The sequence below is a fragment of the Artemia sp. Qi Xiang Cuo genome, chromosome 13 (genome assembly GCF_049724085.1).
Source record: "Artemia sp. Qi Xiang Cuo chromosome 13, ASM4972408v1, whole genome shotgun sequence".
Classification (NCBI taxonomy): Eukaryota; Metazoa; Arthropoda; class Branchiopoda; order Anostraca; family Artemiidae; genus Artemia; species Artemia sp. Qi Xiang Cuo.
Window position 1 is genome coordinate 9,280,356 of NC_142806.1, and position 26,315 is coordinate 9,306,670.

The 26,315-nt window shown below is 35.4% G+C and overlaps 1 protein-coding gene across 1 annotated transcript in view; it reads left to right on the forward strand.

The window, feature by feature from the left end:
• Patr-1 (Protein associated with topo II related - 1) overlaps positions 1 to 26,315 on the forward strand; it is a 104,683-nt gene that overhangs the window by 30,886 nt on the left and 47,482 nt on the right. The window contains exons 2-5 of the mRNA XM_089098800.1: positions 2,620 to 2,698; positions 13,727 to 13,806; positions 16,422 to 16,511; positions 19,998 to 20,162. Coding sequence (XP_088954926.1) covers positions 2,620 to 2,698; positions 13,727 to 13,806; positions 16,422 to 16,511; positions 19,998 to 20,162 — 414 coding nt within the window. The remainder of the gene's footprint in view (positions 1 to 2,619; positions 2,699 to 13,726; positions 13,807 to 16,421; positions 16,512 to 19,997; positions 20,163 to 26,315) is intronic.

Below are 26,315 nucleotides of genomic sequence, written 5' to 3' on the forward strand. Positions count from 1 at the left end.
TCAAAATTTCAGCACAATCCGATCACTCCTTCCCTGTTTTCCAAAAACCAAATATCAAGTGTTTTTTTTTATCAGCCACGCCTACAGGCCACAGTTGGCAACGGATCCGGGTGAATGAGGACTCATTCGAAGCGGAACTCGACCTGTTAGGTCTGTTTGATATTTTCAGACAGAAAAAATTATCCCCCGAATTTACATTTACGAAAAACCTCGTTTTCCTATAAGAGCCCATGTTAATTTTTCCCACCACAGCCCCCTTTAACGTTGTCCTTTAACGGGCTGAAATTTATAGGATAAGCTTTCCTAGGGCCTGGGAGCTTATCCTCAAAATTTCAGCTCAATCCGATCACTCCTTCCCTGTTTTTCAAAACCCCCAACTTTTTTTTATCCACGCCTACAGGCCACAGTTGGCAACGGATCTCGGTGAATGAGGACTCATTCGAAGCGGAATTCGACCTGTTAGGGCCTTTTGATATTTTCAGACCGAAAAAATTATCCCCCGAATTTACATTTACGTAAAACCTCGTTTTCCTATAACAGCCCATGTTAATTTTTGAAATTCCTAAAAGCATAGTACTTCATTATTAAATTAGATCAAAATAGTCCTCTTAACCTGACAAGACCGACTGCAAGTTTCCAAAAATTCCAGCTCTTTCCCAGAACTTTTTTTCGCGAAAAACGAAAATTTTACTTTGTATTTGCTTGCGTCGAAAATAGATTGCAGAGACTAAAAATAATTAATCAGGAGTCTCTGATGGTACAGTGGTCAATATTCCTGTCGGTCATGCGGAAGACCCGTGTTCGATTCCGCGTCAGATTGAATTTTTTATATATTGAATTTAAAGTTAAATTTCTAAAATTTAAAGTTAAAAAAAGAAACTCAGTTTAAGAAACTCAGTTTCTTTTTTAAATCCAATCTATTAAATCCTTCGGCTCAATAGGCGTCTCCAGAAGAATATCACAGTCGGCCTTCAGCTTACAGGTAAGTCTCCACTGGTTTGATAACATGCCGTATACCCGCATGCTCGAAGAAAAATTGAAAAAAGAAAATCTTAATGTGCATTTGACTTGAGTATTCAGGAACTAAAAGCCTTAACACAAGAATCTTCAAAAGCGGGGGGTTTGGGGGCGGCAGCCGCCCAACTTTAACCCCTGACACGATCAGCTTACAGTTAGTCAAGCAATAATAAGTAATAAACTGTACAAAAACGTGCAGAAATTATTTGAAAAAAACTACGTTTTCTAAAGAGTTAAAGAGGCTGAGTCACAAGTTCGAACCTTAAAACGTACAGGGATTAGGAGGTGCAGTTGGGGGGCTTTCGCCCCCCAAACCCCCCGCTTTTGCAGCCACTTTTGTTAAGGTTTTTTAAGTCCTGTAGCCTGCAATCAGTTGGTCATACCAAGTTCATCATATTATAGCTTGTTATCGGTTAGGGAAAAATCTCCTTTAAAAAATCAAGCGAACAGGCTCAGTACTGTTTCTAATCAAAGAGTTGCAATAGGATGTTCTTACGGTAAAAAATTCAAGCAGACTTCGTTCGTGTTGCAAAGCATTTTTTTTTGCAAGGGAAAAAGCGGAGGTTGAGGGTGGCAGTAGACCCCCAAAATAAAAATCTTAACAAAAGAGGCTGCAAAAGCGGGGCGTTTGGGGGCGGCAGCCCCCCAACTGTACCTCCTAATCCCTGTACGTTTTAAGGTTCGAGCTTGGTACTCAGCCTCTTTAACTCTTTAGAAAACGTAGTTTTTTTTTTCAAATTTTACATAAGGAACGAACTGTATCCCATAGTAACTGAAGTAATAAAAGAAATCATTATATACATGATTATTTTCATCATGATGTTTCTACGACAACGCGTTCTATAAAAATGTTGGGATATATTCCTTAAGCAATCATCATAACCTCTAGACCATGTAGGATATATTAAAATATCTGATTAATGGTTTATGTTAAAGAACAAATTATGGACTTAGTTAGCTGTCTGATTCTTTGAGGATCATCTTTTACTATTTCAAAGAAAAAAAAAGCCTGTTTCAAAGAGTCCGTGGTAACGAACAGTATAGTAAGAGTGACTCGACTCAATAGTAACCGAAACTCCATAAAACGGAATTTTGATACCAATAGATATGTCCAAAGAATCGGATTTTTATGCTGATTTTAACTATATAAGTTTAAACAAGTTTAGGTTTACCCATCAAAAGTTTAGAGCCTGAGAAAAATTGCCTCATTTTCGAAAATAAGGTGAAACATCCCCTAAAAGTCATAGAATCTTAATGAAAATCACAGCATCAGGTTCAAGTTCTCAACTTATCATTATATATCCATCCTATTTTATTTTATTTCATTAGCATTAACCAAACTTGACTTCTTTAGCAGTGCCCACATACTGCACTAGTACCGCTAAAAGATTTACTATTGGCTGCTGATTGGGGAGACATGCTAACTTTACTGCCTTTTGGGTTTTCGTCCAAATTATGGATCATTGATTTGATGACGTTTCTCCTATATGATAAACTAAGCAGCTCTGTACCAAATGCTAGATTAGTTAATTAGTTTTTAGCGATTGTTTGGCAGAGTTTTTTTTTTTTTATTTCTAATGTTAAAAGAATATTTCATTGCAGCCACATTATAGAGTTGAAGAAGGTGATATATTGATAGAAGAAGAATATGATGCTTTGAATGATGAAACTTTTGGTAATGGTAAGTAAATTTTTCAATTCCATAAAACGGCTGGCCCAGCATATATTTGTTTTATTTATATTAACCATTTTTATCTTAAAAAATAGAGATTATGCTAATGTACAGAAAAAATAGGGACGATGGCAATGCTTTGGTGCGATATTACCCCTCCCCTCCCCCTTTGCTAAAACATAGAATGGGAAAACAAAGTCTGCTGACAATATGTTATCCATGAGTACATTCCGTGTCACCTTCTTATTGATTATGTTGCACATTATATTCTGCTTGTACTGTGCAATAACTGTAAAACTACCTGTATCCAGAAGTGAGAGGATAATTGTCTAAGAAATAGTTTGCTGCAACTAATTGCCAAATTTCTTCCAAATCTTCCCAAGATTGTGCATTTTAATTTTACTTCAAACTAGCTTGAATTTAAAGAAACACATTTTAGGGAGGCCATAACCATACATGCGCGCAGGAGAGAAGGCCCCTATCCCCTCCAATATTTGTCCTAAGAACCCAATGGGAGAATTGAAAATAGTGACCAGAAATCCTTTTTTTGTCCCCCGCCCCTGAATATCCCACCTCCCCCCCTAAACCCCCTCCTGAGAGTTAACCATTAGTACATCTCAAATAATGACCTTCGTTTGATCTTCAAAGAATCTTCTGGAGCTTGCTTTATCTAGAGAAAGATGTGGATGTGCCTTGAGATTGACCCACATTATTTTAAGGAAAACTTGGAAAATTACAAATAGTGCATTAGTTGCAGACCCCCCCCCCTTAAGGATAAATTTTTAAGATCAATATTGAAGATTGTAAATACTTACAAATAGGCTAATTATATTGCCAAAAATGATATAGCTCTAATATAGCATAAAAAATAAGGGTTAAATATTTAAGATTGTGTAAACAATGTGTTGAAATAACTATTCCTTCCCTTGATACTAGAACAGTTTTTTTTTCACTGTTTCAAAAGACTCATTTTCAATGACTTGTCAACTTTTTTTAATGATTTCTTAATCTCCTTAACCCTTCTGGATATGGCCTTGAGTAGGAGTCTTCTCCAGTCTGTTAACCTTGTGTGGCTTAATGCTGTGATAAGTCTATAGCAGTAGGTCATGGCTCTTGGCTCTCTTTCAAAAGACTTCATCTTCGAAAAGGCTATGCTTTCTTGTCTCATTGCTTTTCTAAATTCTAAACGTTTTTTTTCATGATTTTCAATTTGGTTTCTAAATGAAGCACTCCACTGAGCATGCTTGTATGAACCTTTTGAGTTTTTTACATTCTGCTTTAGATTTGGGATTAATTCCGGCTGCTATATTCCTGGCTGTATATATTCCAAATGCCTTATCCATATTTTCCTGCATAAGGCATTTGATTCCTTAACCCATGAAATTCTTCTGTCGAAGTTGTCACATTTTGCAGAAGCGCATCCAGGATTTTTTTTTCGGGGGGGAGGGGTTTACTAATTTTTTTTTAGGGGAGGGGGGTTACATAAAAAACCTAAAAAAAACGCATACAAAATTTGTTTATGTCCATTTTTGTTACGTTTTTACGAGTCAAACAAACATTTCGGGGAGGGGGGTTCAAACTGGGTAACCCCCCCCCCCCTGTATACGGCCTTGCCATTTTGGTACGAGGAGAAATGTATTTTCTTGGTTTCAGCCTTATTTGAATGATAGGTTCTGTTTGATCCACTTTTCAATTCACCCTCAAAAGAGAATTTCGGTGTCCTCCAGGGATCAGTTTAGGGCCTATGCTATTTTATTTATGTAACTGATCTTTTTTATGTAGTAAAATAATTAGAAACTTATTAATTGCTTTAGAATTTGTCGTCCTAAACCTTCCCTTGCTCATAGTGGTAACTATAGTTAGCCTTCTTTTGATGTCCTTGTTTGTTTTGCTGAAGACAGCGTACTTGGCACTTTGAGAAATTGCGAATCAGAGCTTCAATTAAATCTGGAAAGTTTGTTTTAGAGATTAATTTTATGGCTTGATGCTAAATATCTTACCCTAAATTTTTCTAAGTCCAGTTTTTTTTCGCTTGTTTCCCCAGTTATCTGAAATTAACCTGCCAAATGGGATATTTCATAGATCTGAAGATCGATATGTTCGTGTTTTGCACATTCTTGTTGATGAAAACTTTCTAACGTCACATTGAATTGATTGAAATGAAGATATGCAGGAGTCTTGTTATTTTAAGGAAGCTGAAACATACTTTTCTTGGATCAATTCTGAAAATCCTTTTTCACTGGTTGATCCAATCTTACGTTTCTTACTGTCCAATAGTATGAATGTCAACATTTCCTTCTCCGTTAAAACCACTTTCTAAAGTTTACAATAAAGCTAGAAACCTCATTCAAGAAACTAATCCTTCAGGAGTTAACCCTTTATTCCATCTCGAATCTATATTTTTTCATGCACATGTCTTACTTTTTCTCAGCTTCATGGTGACCTCCCCCAGCCCCTAAGTGTTCCGCTTTCTTTTACCTCTGATTAAAATATTTATGATCTTCATAGTATGAAAAAGCATATTCAAATTCATTTTAGTCTTAATCCTTTATTTTCAATCCTCTAATGGCGAGCCATATTGTATAGAACAATTTGCCTGAATCAGCTCGAAGGTGCCACTCTTTCAGGCTGTTCAATTTTTTTTTCTTTTGGCTTCTTTGAAGCTATTTTTGTCTGTTAATTTATTTTATTTTCCTATAATATCATTTTATTGGAGTCTATTTAATCTAATTAATTAATTTAGTCTATTCAATCTATTTAGTTTTCTTGTTCTATAGTTTTTATTTTACTTGTGTTTATTATTATTATTTTTCCTTTTTGCTCTTCTCTCTGTAAGTAAGTGATTATTATTTTTTTTCCCCTGAGTTAGTGACTAGTTTGTCTCCATTCTTCGTTACAGCCCAGTGAGCCTTTGGGGAAATAGTAAGATGTAATATTGGTCACAGGAACAATGGGTATTGGTCCATGGGAAATTAATTAATGACCCCATGGCGAAAGAAATAGACCATCTGAAGTATGAGGTCGAGATACTGAATGCCGACCCGGAAACACTAGCGAATAGGTTTTCACAAAATCAGCCCGAATAGCGAATAGGTTTTGCATCAGTAAAATCAGCCCAGAAAAAGAAAGATGGTTTTTATGACGAAGAATGTAAATTCAGCAGCGTTAATTTGTATAAAATATTACACAATGTAAAGAATGCACGGAATGATGAATCAAAAATCGAGGCACTAACAAGATACCGTTTAGCACGTAAAGAGCACAACAAATTAATAAAAAGGAAAAATATAAAAGAAAAGAAAAAGCCACTCTTTTAAACTGCTTTAGAGAAAATAACAGTAGGGAGTTCTGGAAAATGTTAAAAGGAGATAGGCTAAAAGACCTACAGTCAGAGGTGCCCACCTCCGAAACTTGGCCCGATTACTTCAAACAACTACAAGAATACACCCATGATAGCAACATACATCTACAGGAGGCATTAGGTCTAGATAACTGTGAAGGAGCATCATTCCCTCTGAACCAGGAAGATTACGTGTTATGCGTGACCCAGTCACCCCGGGAGAAATTGAAGATTCACTTAACAAAATACGAGGTGATTCAGCTCCCGGGCCCGATGGAATTCCTATGAAGATCTTCAAAGCATTTAGAACTGTTCTTTTACCTTTTTTGGCCTCATTATTTAACCTCATAATTTTAAAGAAGGAGTGGCCAATGACCTGGAAAACCTCGCTTATTTTCCCACTTTATAAGAAAGGTAATCCCGCTACACATAATAACTATAGACCAATAAGCCTCCTAAACAGTGCTGGAAAACGTCTAGAAAAAATTACAGATAAAAGACTGGAAATGTGGATAGAAGAGAAAAAAATCTTGCAAGAAGAACAAGGTGGGTTCAGACCAGGCTATTCTACAGCTGATAGAGTTTTTGTTATCAATGTTCTTGTAGAAAAATACTGCAAAGGTAAAAAAAAAGTTATATGTGGCTTTAATTGATTGAAATCAGCATTTGATAGTGTAGATCGTGTTTTATTGTTTAATATTTTATTAAATCTAGGCCTACCAATCCCTTTTATACAAATTCTATTATCTATGTATTCATTGAATAAAAGTTTTGTGAAAGTTGTTAGGAAGGGAATATCTCTGCCATTTTTCTCGAAAAAGGGCGTGCGCCAAGGAAGCCCACTTTCCCCAAAATTATTTGCAATATTTGTTAATGATATTGTTCTTTATTTCCGACAAAGATGGGCACCTACTCTCCGACTGGGTCAGATATATAATAATATAATAATATTATAATATATTTTATATAATATAATATATTATTATATATATATAATATAATATTATAATATTATTATAATTATAATATGTCAATGCTACTATTTGCAGACGACATTATATTACTGGCAAAGACAAAGAATGGTTTACAAACTCTCTTGAATCTCCTTGAAAAATATTTGCAAGAGAAGAATCTAGAGGTGAATGTCACGAAATGCGTGTTTATTTGTTTGTTTGTTTTTTGTTTGTTTTTTTGTTTCCCAGGGGTAACTGTATTGACCCAGTGGTCCTAGAATATCGTGAGAGGGCTCATTCGAACGAAAATTAAAAGTTCTAGTGTCCTTTTTAAGTGACCAAAAAAATTAGAGGGCAACTTGGCCCCCTCCCACGCTCATTTTTTTCCCGAACTCACCCAATCAAAATTTTGAGATAGCCATATTGTTCAGCACAGTCGAAAACGTTATTAATATGTCTTTGAGGATGACTTCATCCCCCACAGTTTCCGGGGGAAGGGCTGCAATTTATAAACTCTGCCCATTGTTTACATATAGTGTTGGTTATTGGGAAGTATACAGGTGTTTTCAGGAGGAATTTTTTTCTAATGGGGGGTCGTGGTCGGAGTAGGGGTTACGGGGGAGGATCTTTCCACGGAGGATATTTCCTTGGAGGAAGGAACATTTCCATCAAGGGAGCGCCAGATTTCCCGGCACTATTTAAAAAACGATCAGAAATTAAATAAAAAAACAAGTTTATTCTGAAAATAAGGAGTAATATTAAAACTGAAAACGAACAGAAATTATTACGTATATGAGAGGGTTCGCCCCCTAGTCAATACCACGCTCTTTGCGCTCAAGTTTTCTTTGCACTTTCAAAAGAGCTATCTATTCTAATTAACCAGCCTTTGTGATCCAGGGATTTGTGATTCGAACAAAATTCGAACTTTAGCGTAAAGAGCGAGGTATTGACTAGGGAGCGAACTCCCTAATATACGTAATACAAACATACCATAGAAATTCGTTATGTAAGTTAATTCGTAAGTTACGTCAGAACAAAATTTCGAGAAAGCCAATTAGCCAAAAAAGGAAAATTAATATGCGAATTTCGTTTTAATTATTCATGTACGGTGGGCCAAACCAAAGCTGCATTAATTCAAAAACATTCAGAAATTAACTAAAAAAAAACATTTTTTTTAACTGAGAGTAAGGAGCGACATTAAAACTTAAAACGAACAGAAATTATTCCGTAAATGAAAGGGACTGTCCCCTCCTAAACGCCTCGCTCTTTACGCTAAAGTTTTACTCTGTCTCACAACTTTATTTTTTAAAACAATAAAAAATTTAGCGTAAAGAGCGAGGCGTTGAGGAGGGGACAGTCCCTCTCATATACGGAATAATTTCTGCTCGTTTTAAGTTTTAATGTCGCTCGTTACTTTCAGTAAAAAAAAAACTTGTTTTTTTTAGTTAATTTTAGTATTGAAAGGTGATCTTGGTTTATTTAACCTGAAATTGAAAAGATACACCCAAATCATCAAATTCTGGTTAAGACTCTTCAAACTTCGCCAGACTAGACTTCCCCTAGCAGCATATGAGGATCTTTTCCTTCAATCTAACAAAACATCATGGACAGCACAAATCAAAAGGATATTAGATGACAATGGATTTTCAAGTTCACGGGAGAAAGGAAAAGAGCCAGAAGATCCTGAAAAATTCTTCAAGGAATTTTGTGCAAGACTTGAAGACCAAGAAGTGCAATTATGGCTATCAGCTGTGGATAAATCTCCGAGTCTTACTTTGTATAAAGAAGTAAGAGAGAATTTTGGACAGGAGTTTTATTTTAAGCTGGAATTACCCATTAAATATCTGAAGATTTGGATTCAGATTAGAGCTAATTGTCTTCCAATTTATGATAAGGTTGTAAGGACAATGAGGGAAGGTCCGGAGGCCGGGTGGAGTTGCTTTAGATGTGGGGACAATGATTATGGGTTGGGCCATTTCCTCCTGCGATGTAAGCAGCTTTCTCATTTAAGGGGATCAATTATCCAGGATGGGGAAGATAGGCTGCTTCGTGAGTTAATGAGGTCTAGGACTCCCCGTAGTATTCCGTAGTTTTTCTGTAGTATTTTTTTTTGTATATGGTTTTAAAAGGCTTTTAAATACAGATTATTATTATTATTGTATGTGTATTTAATGATGAATTTATCTTAGCTTTTCTTAAAATGATTATTGCTAGTTGTAAACTTGTGGCAGTCATTTTTGACTGGAAGGAATGGAAATTTTTCCAAAATTGATTCTAGACTTAAATGGTATTTTGTTTAAGATATAAAAAAAATTAGAGTGACCTTACACCTTAAATTTAAAGTGTGACCTTACGCCTTAAATTTACATCTTACCCCTTTAATTGGCGTGACCTTACCCCTTAAATTTTCTACTAACTTGGTATTTTGCTTAATTATCCCCATGTTCATTAATTGTCTTCTATTTATTTCTGTGTGACGTATTTTTACTTCGATTTATTTTAGAGAACTAAGAAATTATGTTCAGTAAACGTTGTAACCATTACTTGACTATGTTTTTGCGGTAAATTCAGTTGGGAGTGTTAATTTTTTATACATGCTTTTCCTAAATCTAGCTACCAGAACATTTTATTTTTGCCATTATTATTGGCTAATAGCCTTACTCTCTGTAGAAACAGCTTTTCAAGTATTATTTAAACTTTATTTGTATAATAATGCTGAACAATCCAACAGATGTAGGCCAGGATTTGACCCTATTTTTTCTTGCTCGTCAATTATGCAAAACTGTAAACGAAAGGTACATCAAAGTAAACTTTATTAAGGTGAGGGGGATGGGGGAGAAGAGAAAAAGTAACCTTTGATGCAATAAATGATGTAGGTACATTTTTATTTTGTTTTCTATTTGGTATGGGAGATTTTAATATTTTAATTATTTTTGGGCTTGCATTTGGTTTATTCTCTTTTGTTACTGACAGCCATTGGTAGTATAGCCAAAAAGTTTTTTTTGTGAGTATAGTGTGTTCTAAGAGTATAGGTATGTGATACAATAAGCTGTCTTTTTCAAAGCGAAGAAACTAGCAGCTCATTGTGGCATGAGACCAACACAATTGCGCACGCTCGTCCTCTACCCCAATCTGTTCAAAGCTTCCGTATTTACCCCGTTGCATGAAGCTCTAATACCGTTTAAATCCTTCCTTATGACCTCCCTCCCCCCATTCGGGGACGACCTGATTTTCGTTTGGCCCCAGGGAGATGGCCAAAATAAGCTATTGTCCTCCATTGGGACAATATGGCCCAGGCATATTATCCTATATTTCATATTAGCCCTTGAAAATAGGGTCAAGCCACCTTGAGAATACCCTTCAAAATCAAACAAATATCTTACAGTTTATTGTTTGATAGACACAAAAAATAACTTGGAAATAATTTCCTTCATCTGATTAAAGGTAAATTGCTAAAAATAGGAAAAAACATTCGGGAGAACCTTTGTATTCACTTCTTTCCTTCTTCTTCCATTTTTTAAGAAATTCATAATTTTTCACAATAACATTTTGTTCAATTTAGAAAAATCGGCTAAATTTACTGTTAGTCGAACGAGTACTCAAGTACTATCCTAAGACAATCTCTCAGGAGAACTTTTAGTATATTTTTCTCAGTCTTTCAAAGTGCCTGAGTTTCATAACCATGCTTGACTACTGTCATTACCTTGGCTTCCGGTATTATAATTTTAGTTTTCAGGCTTATTTTCCTATTTTTGCAAACTTTTTTCAGCTGCGAAGAAACCTTTTGGCTATTCTGTTTACTAGGTCTTCAACTCATCCACCATCTTTACTACCCAGGTAAAGGAAGGTATAGATTCCAACTTGATAGATTTTCTTATTACTGAACATTACCTCTTCACCCTTGTTTATTCCTAGTTTAAATAACTTTGTCTCTTCTTAACATTAGTTTTCAAACCTATTCTTGTACCATGAACTTTCAAAACCTCCAGAAATACCTTCCTTTCGCTAATATCCATATCTAGGATCCTTGACTCATGTGCATAATCATAATCTAGGAGATTTTTACCTTCCTATTAGGTACAATGTTCTTTCATAACCTTTGCCATGTTCCTTAGAAAACATTTTATCAAAATATTCTGTATTAATTGGGATAGGACCCAACCCTACATAACTTGTGATTCGATGCCAAACCTACTACTGACCTCACCTCCTAACTGAACCGCAGCGAAATTATTCTCGTAAATTTGCTCTAATGACTATAGTGTATTTTACCTTATATACTATACGAACATAGGACCTTTACTAAGCTTTTCTATCTTCTGTAATTTACTCCCTAAAGAAATCTATGTAATACTTATGCAATTAATGCTTTCAATCTTATCACCTGTCTTGAAAAGGATTTTTAATAAGGTTTTCCTAAAATTACCAGGTACTTTTTCTTTTCCATAATCATATTCATAATTATCACTTATCTTTTCTCTAACTTGGCTACCATCATTTTTCAAAAACTCATTTACTGCACTATCAGATCTAAAGCCATATTATTTTTTAGTCCTTTTAGTATGGTCTCTAACTCCTTCCTGCGAAATATATCTTCCTTCACTTCCAAATTGTCGGAAATTTTTACATTCTATTGATGGTACTTTTCTAAACCCCTTCAAATATTTAATACATTACTAAAACACCCATTTCTCTTGAACAGTTTCTCTATCCCTAATTATGGCCCTGTTCCTGTCTTTACCTGGGATAAGCCCCGACTGACTATTTCCTCTCATTGACTATATTATTGACTATATCATTTATGTATTGACTATATTATTGACTATATTACAATACAATATTTTGCCATGACGCCGTCTGGTTGCATCTTCCAGGTCATCGGCAGTTTTATCTATGCCCCTCATATCACATTTCTGTAATTCCCCTTTTCTCGTAACATCTGTTTTTGTTCTCGTAAGATCTCTTTTTGAGCTATTTCTCTTCTAAGCTTAAAATGTTTTTGCTAATTTCCCTAGCTGCCCTTCTAAATGTCTTCCCTAAGACAATTATGCTATCTTGCCAATTGGTTTTCTAAAATTATTCTATCCATTTTATTTAATGTCAAGTTCAAGAATCCAGGCTCATATCCAACTGTTCTTGGAAACTTCCCCTCAAATTCTCATCCTTGAGTTTATCAATCTCAGAACTACTTATTCGGTAGTTCGCATTCTTAAATTTCAGCTTTAAATTAGCCCTTGACTCAGCCAGATGTTGATCTTTACTTCTAATATCCTATATATCTTCTCTATCAATCCTGCCAAAGATTGATTTACAACGGTATAACCAATAAGGTTAGCCGTCAAACCATCATGAGAGAACCGTGCTAACTTACGGGCAATTTTATGGCCAACTACCGTATAGGTTATTCCTAGATTATTGTACCTACGAAATTGTAACAATCTATTACAATTGCTATTTTCTTTCCTACATCAAATTTGCCTAAGTTAAGACGCCACCTATTCCCATTTGCACCAACGCGAGCATTAAAGTCCCATAGCAAAAACACTAAAAGTATAAAATTTCCGCCTTGGATCTTGTCCATTTGATCCTGTAACTATATGCAAAATTGTCTGGCACATTACTGTCTCTGTCAATAAATCTACAGGGCTGTATACCACTTGGACTGATATTGCACTTTTTGGTTACAAAGTGTACTAGTGGGGCTGTATACCTATAATCTACAGGGCTGTATACCTGTAATCAACAGGGCTGTATACCACTAGGGCTGATATTGCACTCTTTGGTTACAAAGTGTACTAGTGGGGCTGTATACCTATAATCTACAGGGCTGTATACCACTAGGACTGATATTGCACTTTTTGGTTACAAAGTGTACTAGTGGGGCTGTATACCTGTAATCTACAGGGCTGTATACCACTAGGACTGATATTGACCTTTTTGGTTACAAAGTGTACTAGTGGGGCTGTATACCTGTAATCTACAGGGCTGTATACCACTAGGGCTGATATTGCACTTTTTGGTTACAAAGTGTACTAGTGGGGCTGTATACCACTAGGACTGATATTGCACTTTTTGGTTACAAAATGTACTTGTGGAATTTTGTTAATACCTTCCCAACCTAAGCAAGACTTTAAAAGCATTATGAGCTCTATTCCCTACCTATGTACCCCTCCCTTCCTGCTTGAGCAAATACATTCTATATCACCTAATTAATGTTTCCTAACCCTGGGAGATGAGTTTCTGATACCCTTAACAAGTTTGGACCAAAACCTCTGAATTTGCCAGTCAAAATGGCAACACGGTTGTTGTTTTTTAACCTTGTAACGTTCCATGTCTTAAATATCAAATCATTGAAATGGTTATGACCTCAAGAAAAGTAAGGGTTGGTTTTGAAAAATAGTTAGGCTTGTTTTGCCAAGCTCTCAAACTGAAATAACTCTAAATAAACAATAATCGGTGGATATAGAAAAAATTCCAGTGTCGAAAGTTTGTGTCAGTTGATATTTGACCTGTATTGATGAAATATGGGGGGTTTACCTTGAAAAACCCAGTGTCTACCCAGGCCTTCACTGTTTTGATAGAAAAAATCCTCATTTTTGCAACTATTTTATTGCTGTGTAGAGAGTAACAATGAATACAAATATATAGTTTGAAAACTTATGCTATGAAGTAATGTTTGTTATTTTATTGTTATATTGATTTTGTTAACTTGTTTCTGAAATTCAAAGTTTCATTAATTTCCAGGGGAAGATTGGGATGAAGATGCGACTAAGGTTGATTGCTTTAATGCCAGCATTGATGACAAAGCTGAACTGGCTGATGAGGTAAGAAATTAATGAATCTATTATTAAGAAATTAAAATATGAATTAAGAAAATAAAAATTTAATTTGACGAAGAACTTAGGTTGGATAGAACAGGAAAATGATTAATGTCATCTAGTGATTGGCGCTTAGCTTCAAGTTGCTATCGGTCTAGTTAAGTTCCGTATTATTTTCTTTTTGTATTTAATGCATCAGTTATTCTTCTACTTATCGAAACTATAACATTGTCAGGTTATATTCTTTGAGTGAATGTGTTTGGACTTCGAATAGCCTTAACAATTTTGCTGGTACTTTCATTTTGGAATACCCTTTGAGGCAAGTTACTTTATAAGTAATTTCTATCTTTTATTGTGAATCTTTTACTTATCTGTCTATTGCCCAATTGGGTCGATTTCAGCTGAACATTTTTTAGTCCATCAAAGTATATTGGAATATCCTGATGCAATAATTTTCTGTTTTCAGATAGAAGATATTTTGTTCTATTTTAATTTTTGAAAGATGTTTTGTCCCTTAGTTACAATGTTAAAACAACAATTATGGTAATTTAAAACACTACATTCTGAAGTATCTCTTCTAGTTTCGTCACAACATACGTTGGTTGACTGAAAACCTTATAAAGGAAGAATTTATTTGTATATCTATCTATCTACTGCTATTGCTACTACTACTTCTGTTACTACTACAAACAACTCACTGCAGCGCAAAGCCAACCGAGTCCAATGCAGTAACGAACACTGCTCCTCCACCCCAATCTATTCGTAGCCTTACTCTTTTGTCACTGCCAAAACAATTCTGATTTCCTTAAATTCTCCTTCTGACCTTTTCCTGTCCCATTCTGGGATGACCACATGGGCCATCATCTGGATGGCCACACATGGGTGGCCAAAAAGAGCAATCTTTGGTAATTTGTCAACATTCATTCGAAAAACGTGCCCTATTCATCTTAAATTTTTTGGAACCACATTTTTCGTACAGCTGGTTTGATCAAACGGGTACCTAGTCAATCAAACGGGTAAAAACGGGTACCTAAGACTATCCGTAAACAATTCCTCTGGGAAATATTTAACAAATCTTCCTCTGCCTTTTGAAGCGCCCACGTTTTACAACCAAGCTTGATCACGGCTTTCAATTTTCTAGCATTGGTTTGCAGACTGTTCTTCCTACTCTTCCCAACTATTTTTTAATTGTAAAAAAAACCCTCTGGGCCTTGGAAATTCTCCTATGGCATCTTCAATGCACGAAGTATCTTTACTGCTAATATAAGCGAGGTAACTGAGACTATCTTGGTCGATCATCTCGTTACTCAAAACCACCTCTTCACCTTCATTAGTTCCTAGTCTATGCAACTTAGTCTCCTTAACGTTAATTTTAATAAGTTTTATGTATCAACTCATATATCTATATATTCATATATCTATCTATTAATTTATTATCCATCATATTAATCCTATTATGTATCATTTTCATACCATAAATCATACGTATTGTATCGTATATAATTCATAACATTCAACCAGGAACCTATGCAGGGGATAGGCCTCGCTGCATGTCCCCGTCTCATTTCACTCAAAATCGTACATTCTCCTGGATTTCTGGGTGCTTCTTTTTCGAATTGCCTTGTTACTCCCCCCCCCCCCAGAAAACCTGCGCACGTGCCTGCATTTAGCATTCATAAAAATGTAATTTTTGTTAGTTTCCCTCATCAAGTTTTTGTTCTATTATTTTTTTTATTTTATTTCATTATTAACTGAATATTATTTCGTAGTCCATTTACAATTTTGGTTTTGTTAATATATATATATATATATATATATATATATATATATATATATATATATATATATATATATATATATATATATATTTTTGTAATATAACATTTGTAATATAACAAATAATTTTTGTTAGTTTCCCTCATCAAGTTTTGTTCTATTATTTTTTTTATTTTATTTCATTATTAACTGAATATTATTTCGTAGTCCATTTACAATTTTGGTTTTGTTAATATATATATATATATATATATATATATATATATATATATATATATATATATATATATATATATATATATATATATATATATATATATATATATATATATATATATATATATATATATATATATATATATATATATATAATATATATATATATATATATATATATATATATATATATATATATATATATATATATATATATATATATATATATATATATATATATATATATATATATATATATATATATATATATATATATATATATATATATATATATATATATATATAAACAATGTAAACAATGGGGAACTTACATTATATACAATACCTGCCGCAGGATTTGTGGGGGTTTTGTCATCCCTTGAAGCATCTCTAGATTAGCCTATATCAACTGAACCACTGCTTATCTTCTGAAGAATGTAAGCTGATAGGAACCAGAAAATGTCAAAAAGAGTTTCTTACTTTTACTATCCAGACGTGGGGAGTTTTCACTATAGTAGATCTTAGGGTGTGATTTATGCTAGGCCTAATTCAAGAAATTTGAGTAAATATTGAATAATTCAAATAAATAACCTATAAATAAAATCAGGTAAATATTATTTTAATTATAGGAAATGGCCTTAGAAGCTTCAGTATCCCAGCTAGTTGACGAAGATGACTCTGATATCGTAACCCAAACTCTGCCTGCCAGTATCAAAAGGGTATGCTCTTTCATTGATTAATATACTATCTATCTCAGGATATTTGTCTAGGCTTGGACTGGCTTCCTTTGATGTTTTAAAGATAAGCAGTTGACCTAGGCCAACAAAATTAGCCGATATTTCTGGAATTTGATATTTGAGCTGATTTTTGAAAGTTCCATTTACAACTGCTTTCTTTAAAATGGAAAGCGGTTGTTAACCCTATTTTGAGAGAATAGTGCTTTAACAAAGCTTAAATAGGAATGGATATACTAGTGCCACTGACAGTGTAACGCAAATCAGCAGACATAGAAATATTTAAAACATGCTGAATTCTATTTGTTTAAAATTTTGGTTTTCAATTAAGTTTATTTATATCAATCTAAAATTTCGACAAATTCTTTTGTTTTGAAATTATTTATTTATTATAAAATAGTTAGGACCGTATAAGTGTGCAGAACATAGGCTAGTTTAGTGAGAATTTGCACGAATATACTCGCTGTGTCCTTTTGCCAAAATGATTGTTTTATCTTTGACCAACTGAAAAATAAAAATAAAACAAGATGAAAAAATATGACAACGAATCTTTTTTTTTATCGTTACCTATTTATTTTGCTGCTCAAGACTAGATAGTCTTGATTTTTTCAAGTTTTTTTCAAGTTTTGGTTATTTTTTTCTCCAAAAAAAGGCTTTAGCATCTTGTGGCCACAGTATAAAACTGTATTGCCGTTGAAACTGTATCACCCATTGGAACTAGGAACATTAAAAAAGAGCGAGCTTAGTCTTAATGTGTTAAAACGTGGGTTATAGTTAAAGTAACTTTATTTCGATCCGCTTGGATTTTTTTTTTGAAAATAGGCTGATTCTTTGTTTTTAGATTAGCATGAAACAACTAGGGCTATGTCGGTCTGTTGAACAGAAATTACTACCCCCGAAAGGGGGTGGGAACAGGGCGTAATATTGGATGAGGAGAGGGGGGGGGTAAAGAACGAAGCTTTGAATACATTTGGTTAAAGGAGGAGCGTGCGCAGTTGTATTATTTTTAGGCGCATCAAAATATTAGTAATAATATTACTATGTTTCACTGCAAAAGCACAGAATTGGCCGGAATCCAAATAAAATAAAATTTATTTTTGAATTTTTAAAAGTCATTCTTATTTGCAACCAGTTGCCAAATATTGCTATGCCATGTTCCGTCACCCATCTGCAGATAAACTAAAACAAGGTCGTCCTCGAATGAGGTGGGAAGATGTCAATATGAATGACTTAATAGAAATCGGAACTTCTTGGGAGGGGGGGGATAAAGTGATGCTTTGAAGAAATTGGGTTGGGGAGGAGTTTGCACACTCTGTTGGCCTCAGGTGGCTTGGTGCTGCAGTGAATTACTAGTAATAGTAGTAGTCGTCTGAAGGTTTTATTATTTGCTATAAAGGGTAGATTATAGAGAATTTAGGTTTCTCAGAAAAGATTTAGCAAAGAAACAATTGTAAAGTTGGTCAGAAATACAAGACAAAATAGTCTGTATATTTTGTATGTTTCTAATTATCAGCGTACTTGTTCGACATTGTAAAAATCTATATGTTTCGTTTTTGGCTAATTTAATGCCAAGTTGTTTTTAATAAACCAAAAACTAATCTATTTCGTGAATTTTTCTATCAGAGTAGAGGGTGGTCTCCTCTAAAACTCGTCTTGTAACATTAGCAATTTTTTTATGATTATCTTTATTTATGTAGTTATCAACATCATTTACCTGACTATGTGACATTTTAATGTCATATGACGCTTTTAAAAAGGCTCAATTTATCAGGGGCGTGTGCAGGCGGTGGGGTAGTCTTGCTCCTTGAAATGCTAAAATTTCGTGAATTTTTGGGCACTTTTTATTCGAATTACGAAATTAAAATAGTTTCCTTTAATGTTACTGCTCCCCCCCCCCCCGAAAAAAACCCTACAAAATCATGCGTATGCTCCTGGCAGTTATTTGTTAGAGGCTAAACTTTACTAAGTCACTGCGTGTCACCTTTAAATAGTTACCAGCTGCTTGAGTGGCTGTCTTATGCAACAGACAAGGTGTATCCAGAATTAGCATTGCTTCACACGATAAGGAACTGCCTATCATCAGCAAAGGTGGTTGTAACCCTCTAAAGAGTCTGGTATAATAATTGGACGCGCCTACTATGCTCAAGGTCCTTGAAGCAGCTTTGTTAATTACTATGTTGCTGGTAAAACTTAAAAATAGCGTTGTACAGTACCTCGGCGTACCTACTACGCACAAGGCTGGAGTTAGGTTTGCCATCCCTTGTGCAGCTGGTAAACCTAGTGCAATACTTGGACATACTTTCTACGCTCAAGTTCTGGATAATACGTCTAGAGAATACGCATAATACGTCAATTTGAAGATGACAAACCGGTTTGCTTACGCTTAATTGAGTGAATAAAACTCAATGGTTCCGGAAGTATGCTCGACTATAAAGGTAATGCCAAGTTCAAAGGGGGGGGGGGGTAATTTTAAAGCTACCTCAGATTTTCTTATGCTTTAACTCTTCGTCAAAAACGTTATAATTTGATTAATTATTCCTGGATTTTTTAAAATTAATCTTCTCACGAAAAATGCGTAAATTCTTGTTATTTGGGAGTAATAAACCTTCTAAACTAATCGAATGGCAACATCCTGACATCAGTTTCATTTTATGAATTGGAGCCAGGGAATGTCTATGGGTGATGATACTGATTGACATGACCATACATACTCACAGTTGAGGTATAAAGGGCAAGGAAGGCTCTAAAGGCAAGGCTTCTACTGTGTAGCAAACCATTGGAGTAATTAATACTTTCTTTTTGTAATTATAATGCTGTATTTCGTCAGTCGGGTATCAAAAGGTCGTATCTCCATGATTTTAAATGCTCAGAAGAACAAAAAAAATACCTCACAACTTTTTTATTTCCCCTTCGATGACCGTAAAACCAAAACAGATTGATATGTAAAATCAATACGTATCAATCCGTTTTGGTTTTACGCTTATCGAAGGGGAAATAAAAAATTTGTGATGTATATAAAAATGTTGGCTGAGCTTATGCAATGAATAGGTACTATTTGGAAGATGAATATGGATTTAAATGATTGTTTGCCTGTTATTTCAAGCAAATTAATGGTCCTGTGTCAATTCTAAATTCTTGGTCAACCTTGGTAAGACCATTGGTGAGCGTGCCTTATTTGTTTGTTATTCCCGGCAATTTAACGGTCCAACCCCTGTTCTAGATTCTTGGTTCTCCTGCCTGAGATTCCAGGCAGGCGTATCTGTCTAGAAACTGTTACAATAGCGTATACCCTATTAGAGAGTTACGTCTACTTCTGTTGTTTATACGTGCAGCCATTTAAATATTTTTCTGTCTTGGCTTTTTCTTTCTACAATTACCCATGTCTTGATGCTTACTGCAAAATACTCTTCTGAAAATTTAAAATTATGACGATACAACCTTTTGATACCCAACTGAGGATTTCTTTTTTAGATTTTTAGTAATTCATCGCCACCTCCTCCTATGTTCAGCCATGATGTGAGTGGGTCACCAATAGCCAGATCAATCTGGGCATCCGATGACTTGCCAAGAGTTCAAAAGCCCCCGCCTGGCCTTGGAACACTTCCAGCAACCAAAAACTTTGGGATCCCATCTAATGTGGGTTTTTTCTCTTTTTTTCTTTATTGATATCTTTAAATGCAGGCACCATTTGAAGGATCAGGTTGAATTTTGCAATTTTTTGGGGGCTATAATTTTCTAACGACTTATTGTAATAGAATAACATATAACAGATCTATATCGTGCTAGTTTATAAGCATAGTTAAGTGTTTTTTTATTTCAAAAAATTTGTGTAGATCACTTCTTTGTACATTATTGTTGAACATTCGAAATCTTATCTGACCAAGTCCATAAGAAGCAACGGGGAAAACTTAAAGAGGTTAAAAACTTGTTATGATTTTAATGGGCAAATCCTGTGGTGTAAAAGAAAAATCCAGAACGGGCTTGTCTACTTAAGAATGAAGAATAAAAAATTTCTTATTTTTTAATAGACTTAATCAAATTAGCTACAAGAAATTACTCAGTGTTTGATTATAACATTTTGTTTTCAATGTAATTTTTTTGTATTAATCTGTATTTTTGGAAAATATCTGGTTAATTTGTAGTTGACAACATAAATTAGCTAGGATGAAAGTGAATGTATTACTTAATGCCTTTTTCTATGCTCTTTATAGTTCATTAATTGCTTCTTGGGGAAATTACTTTTTGAGTCCTTAAAATGCTAAAAAGGCTCAAAACACCCTTAGTAAGCACAATATCAAAAATTTGTTTTAAAAAGAAAAAACTGGCTAGTGAAAAAAAAACAGCCATTTGTACTGATTTGGGAATGGTAGACTAGGTATTGTCACTAGTCTTAATAGTAAAATGTTTGTAAAAAAAAATGCAGAATTTGTTTAAAAAAGAGCCAGAAACCCTTCAAAAATGATGTTAGTTTTGCCGGGACATCATTTTTGAGGGATTTAAGGTTCTTTTTTACAAATTTCTGTAATTTTTTTTCCAAATAACATTTTAAAGATAGACATATTTATTAACACACTCGGCACAGCACTAGGAAGCACTAAAACTGAGCTGTTTACAAGGTACTTAAAAATTGCACAAACACGTAACTATAATTACTTTAACACCCGTAAACACGGAACAAAAGAGTATCGCGTTGTCCGGAAGTAAACTATCTCCAACTTGTTCTGTCTTCTGGTGAGTGTGTTGAGGGGGAGCATACACCTTTGTTTTGAGGATCTTAGAACATTTTGTCCAAATTTCATTATAAGATTTTGGCGGCGGTTGTGGGGTTACTCAAGTCCCAGTAATTCAATCGCCTTTTCGTGGAAAGTATAGCTTTCTCTCATCATAATTGTACATGAATGCATTTGTAGGGCCGCAATACCTTGGCTGAGCCTGGGTTTAACTGTACGCTTGGGCACCAAGCAGGATACGCGTATTCTAGTACAGGCAGAACGTAAGTCATGTAGGCCAGTTTCATTGACTTCCCCTTGAAACTGAACCTTTTTTTTTGTAACAAGTGATTGCAGGGCAGCGTAGCCTTTGCGGACTAGCTCATTCATATGGCTGCTAAATCTGCAATCAGTTGAGAAAGTAGCACCTAATACCTTTTCACTGTTCACAGCCTGGTGGAAGGGTACTGGCTCTTTGAAATCAGTTATTAGGGTTGAACCTCATTTTCTTGCACTTCATTTCATTGAGTGTGAGACTTGTTAGTTCACAATCGGTGCGAAACATACTCATAATGTTAGGGTTAAATTTCGGCATAGCAAAGTCTCCTTCGAGTACATATTTCAGTTGGAAGGGTAAATCGTCCACAAATTTGTATCGATTCTTGAAGGACTAAATGATGTAGTTTATGACAGCCAGGAAAACGATACCAGCGAGTTTGGTACCTTGAGGGGGAACAGGTAATTGGATGAAAGAATTCGTGTCATTGTTGTTCAAGGCGAAGACACACTGTTCACGGGTAGACAGGAAGTCGACAACTATAAGCAACAGGTCAGTTTTGGCACCCATTTAACTTCAGTTTTCAAGAGCAACATGGTGTCTCATGAAGTTAAATATTTTTCCATAGTCAGTAATGGCAAGATCTACGAAGGATTAGCCCTTCTCTAGCCAGGATAGAATACCACCACACAACCTGACAAGATAAACTGAGGTGTTGGAGCCACGAAGGCATCCGTGTTTATAAGGGTCTAATTGGGGCTTTATGTTTTTCAACAGTAGCCTCGAAATGAATGTCTCTGTGACTTTCGCCATACATAGGGTCAGGGAAATGGGTCTCAAATCGTCGCACGACGTATGAGATGATTCCTTAGGTATAAATTTAATGTATGAATTTTTCCAAGGGTTTGGAATTTGTGGAAAGTCGGGTACTGATTAATGATACTCGCTAGAGTAGTCGCTATGAAAGGAGCATATTTACGAAGAAGTCTCAAAGGGTTTCACCAGGAAACGACGACCTCTTGGGTTCTAATTGGAGTAGTTGACGAGAAACTTGGTAAGGCTCTGCTGGCGGTCACTCGCTACACTCTCTAGATTTTCGAGAACAGTTGCAAGTTCTTCCCTTGTAAGGCTCGAGAATGTGGCGCATATACCAGCGAAAAAATTGTTCATCTTTCGCGCTGTAAAACATGAGGTGTCGTCTTTCAGAACCCGTGCAGCATTTGTCAAAATCAAGTCTAGTGTCCCGCCAGCAACATGATTAGCGGTTTTGACAACTTGTTTTAGACCGAGGCTACAAGCCAAATAATGTTTATTCGTCTGATTGAAATCTCCATACACAACAATGGTGGGGCAGCTGAACTTTGTGCGGCAAAACTCTACCCACTTTTGTAAATGCAATAACAGTCCTTTGCAGTGCCTTGCGATTTCTGGATAGTAGACGGCTGCGAGAATAAGGCAGGAGAAGCGCTAGGATAGTCCTTTAGGCCTTGTTTAAACCCACAAGGGTTCTTGGCTGAGGTCTTCCGGTTGGGGTAAGAATTTGTGGGGAATGTTGTTTCTGCAAAATATTGTTACGCCACCACGATTATGATTGAGGCCTCTGTCTTGCTGTGTAATACTCCTAGTGGTAAAACTAGGGATTGCGCAAGTTTTTTAAGTCACGTTCCAGCTTTCTGTAATAGTGGCAACTGAGATATTATTCTGACGCAAGACCGTTTCCAGTTCATCCATCTTGTTCGAGAGTGACCGGGCGTTGCTGAGTAATTAGTTCGGTATAACTGTCTGGATTGAGGAACGTTCCGGTTGCAATAAAGGAGGTGCGAGCAATTAATCTGTGGCATAGTGATAGCCGACTGTAGCTTCAAGGGAGCTCGATCAGTCGAATAGGTACAAGATATCTTTGATTGTGTGGTTTGGGCTTACTTATGGGATACAGTTAGTTACGACCACAGGAATGGGATTACACACGATTAGTTTTCTCCTTTTTGCCTTAGCGCCAGGCCTACCGCCGCGGTATCTCTGCAATTTCGTTTGGTTCGCAACATGCATGCGATCTACTTCAGGTCTGATAATACCGAGTAATGCAATGCTGTTTGGATAGATGGCGTCAAAACAGGCAAATTAAATGGAAAAATCTTAGAATCGAAGAAAAAACTAAAAAATTCGGGCAGAGGGCACGTTACTAAGCTTGTGGAAATTTCTAGTGGAAAGTAACTGTGAAGATGGTACTGCCTTTCCATCATATATGTGCGTGTATTTAAAAACCAGCGGCCATATACACAAAAATAAACAATTTAGAAAAAAGTTGTTCATACGAGAACAAAATAATTCTGAGAATGAGGACTCTTTTCTTACTAAGACTTTGACAGACGAACCAATGTCGTACAAATTTAATAAAATGCTTATTATTTATGTACTAGTTTTTATATTTGAAAATTGATATTTCTGTCAATAAGGATGCATTGAGCTCTTACTTGCTTGTGAGAAAGCATTAGAATTCAGGCGTTATTTAAATGTTCTGTTAAATACTGGGAGGCTGGATGACGAATATATCGGTAATTCTCATCATAAATGTGTCAGACTTTACGTAAATTCTTACTGGGATTTCCTTTCATTTTTCTTATTTTATACCACAATAGTAATTCTTTCAGAAATATATATAAACAGGCAAACTAGAAGATTTGAAATTAATGCTGAATTAAAGTGCTTAATTTGTGGGAATGATTAAAAATAATTGTAAAATGTTAAAAGTGAAGTTCTGTAAAATTCTGAATGTATGACTTCGATATTTCTCCTGTCAAAAACAGAAATATGTTGCTACATGTAGACAAAGTTATAAGAGAAGAACAATGCAATTTTAGATAAGGCAGAGGATGTGTCGACCAAATTTTTACTCATAAGTTCATAATTGGAAAGTGCCTGAGTTATCAAATACCTTTGGTCCTCAGTTTTATAGATTATGAGCGAGCGTTCGATTCTGTTGATAGAAGAGTTTTAGCGAAGATCTTATCCTTGTATGGTATACCAGACAAATACATCAAAGTGATTAGTACTATGTATGAGAATAACACTGCTGCAGTTAAGGTAGGAAAGGAGGTTAGCACCGGGTTTTTTATTAAATCAGGAGTTAAGCAGGGATGTGTTCTATCCCCATTTATATGCATCATTTTAATGGCTTTGTCTTAAGGTGCACAGGAAAGGCATTAGGAGACCACGGAATCAAATGGGACGGAACAACTCTCCTGGACTTAGATTATGCTGATGATTTAAGCATCCTAGATGAAAGTGTGAGCAAAATGAACGAACTTTTAGAGGTTTTTCGACTTCAGGGTGCTAGAACAGGCTTAAAAATCAATATTAAGAAGACGAAATCACTAAGGCTAGGAATAAGTGAAGGTAAAGAGGCGATGTTGGGTAACGAGAAGATCGATCAAGCGGACAGCTTCACTTACCTAGGTAGTATTATTAATAGATAGTGGGAGCAGTGAAGATGTTGTAAGTAGAATAGCCAAGGCTAAGGGTGTTTTTTCACACTTAAAAAAACTTTGAATGAATGGGAAGATAAGTCTGCAAACCAAGATTAGAGTATTGGAAGCTAAAGTGATGACAGTGGTCAAATATGGCTCTGAAGCATGGGCGCTCCGAAAAGCGGATGAAGATTTGTTAGATGTTCTCCCGAGGTATTGCCCACAGATTGTTCTGGATACCCGTCTGACTGACCGTAGTTCAAACAGTAGGCTGTACGAAAAGTGATTCAGTGCCCCTTTCTAGGGCTATAATGAGAGAAAGGTGACTAGGGCACGATCTGCGGATGAAGGATAGCAGATTGCCGAAGATTGTTCTTTTCGGCCAACCGTCTAGGTCTAAACGCAAAGCAGGTCGACCGCGGTTGGGGTGGGAGGATGTCAGAAAGAAAAATTAAAGGAAATGAGAACTTCCTGGGGGAGTGTAAAGAGGGAGGCTTTGAATAGATTTGGATGGAGGAGCTGTATTAGCCTCAGGCGGCATGGTGCTGCAATGAGGTGTTGTTAGTAGTAGTAATGTAAGGAGTCTCCAATTATTAGGAAGGACGCTGGGACTTTGATAAAAGGATTTTTTTAGGACAAATTTTGTAACTCAGATAAACATGAATGTAGGGGGGGATTTTAGTCCTAACCCTCCTTCTGTTTGAGAAATTTGTTTTGACTAAAGCTGTAATATGGTTGCTATGGGGTGACAGCTCCCATTGAGATCATTTGAGTGTAATTTTTTACGAAATAAAACTTTCACTTTGCCTAGGATATCATGTCGTATCAAACCAGCACATTACTTATGTATTTTTATTTCTTGAGAATTGGAGTGAATGCTCACAAGCCAAAAAACTTATTGACCTAGGTGTCAAGATTTGAGTTCTAATTTTGAAATAAATTTAGTTGTATGTAAAAAATCATAGAAATGTTTGACTTTTGAATTGAAGTAAATAAAATAAAACAAGTTTTTTTCATGGACTGAAAGTAAGGATCAACATTAAAACTTATTATTATTCTTTATTATTATTAAAACTTATTATAAAACTTAAATTATTCTGTATGTGATTGAGGGCGGTTGTTCCTTCTCAATCCCTTGCTCATTACGCTACAGTCTTAAAGTTCTTCAAAAATACTTTTTATTCAAAGTTTCAAGAGCCCTTCTTAAGGAATTGGGAAAAAAGGACAAACTCTAGTATAAAGAGCGAGTGATGGAGAAGGAGGCAGCTCACCTTGTATACTGAATGCTTTTTGTTCGTTTTAAGTTTTAATGTTGCTCCTTGCTTTCAGTTGAAAA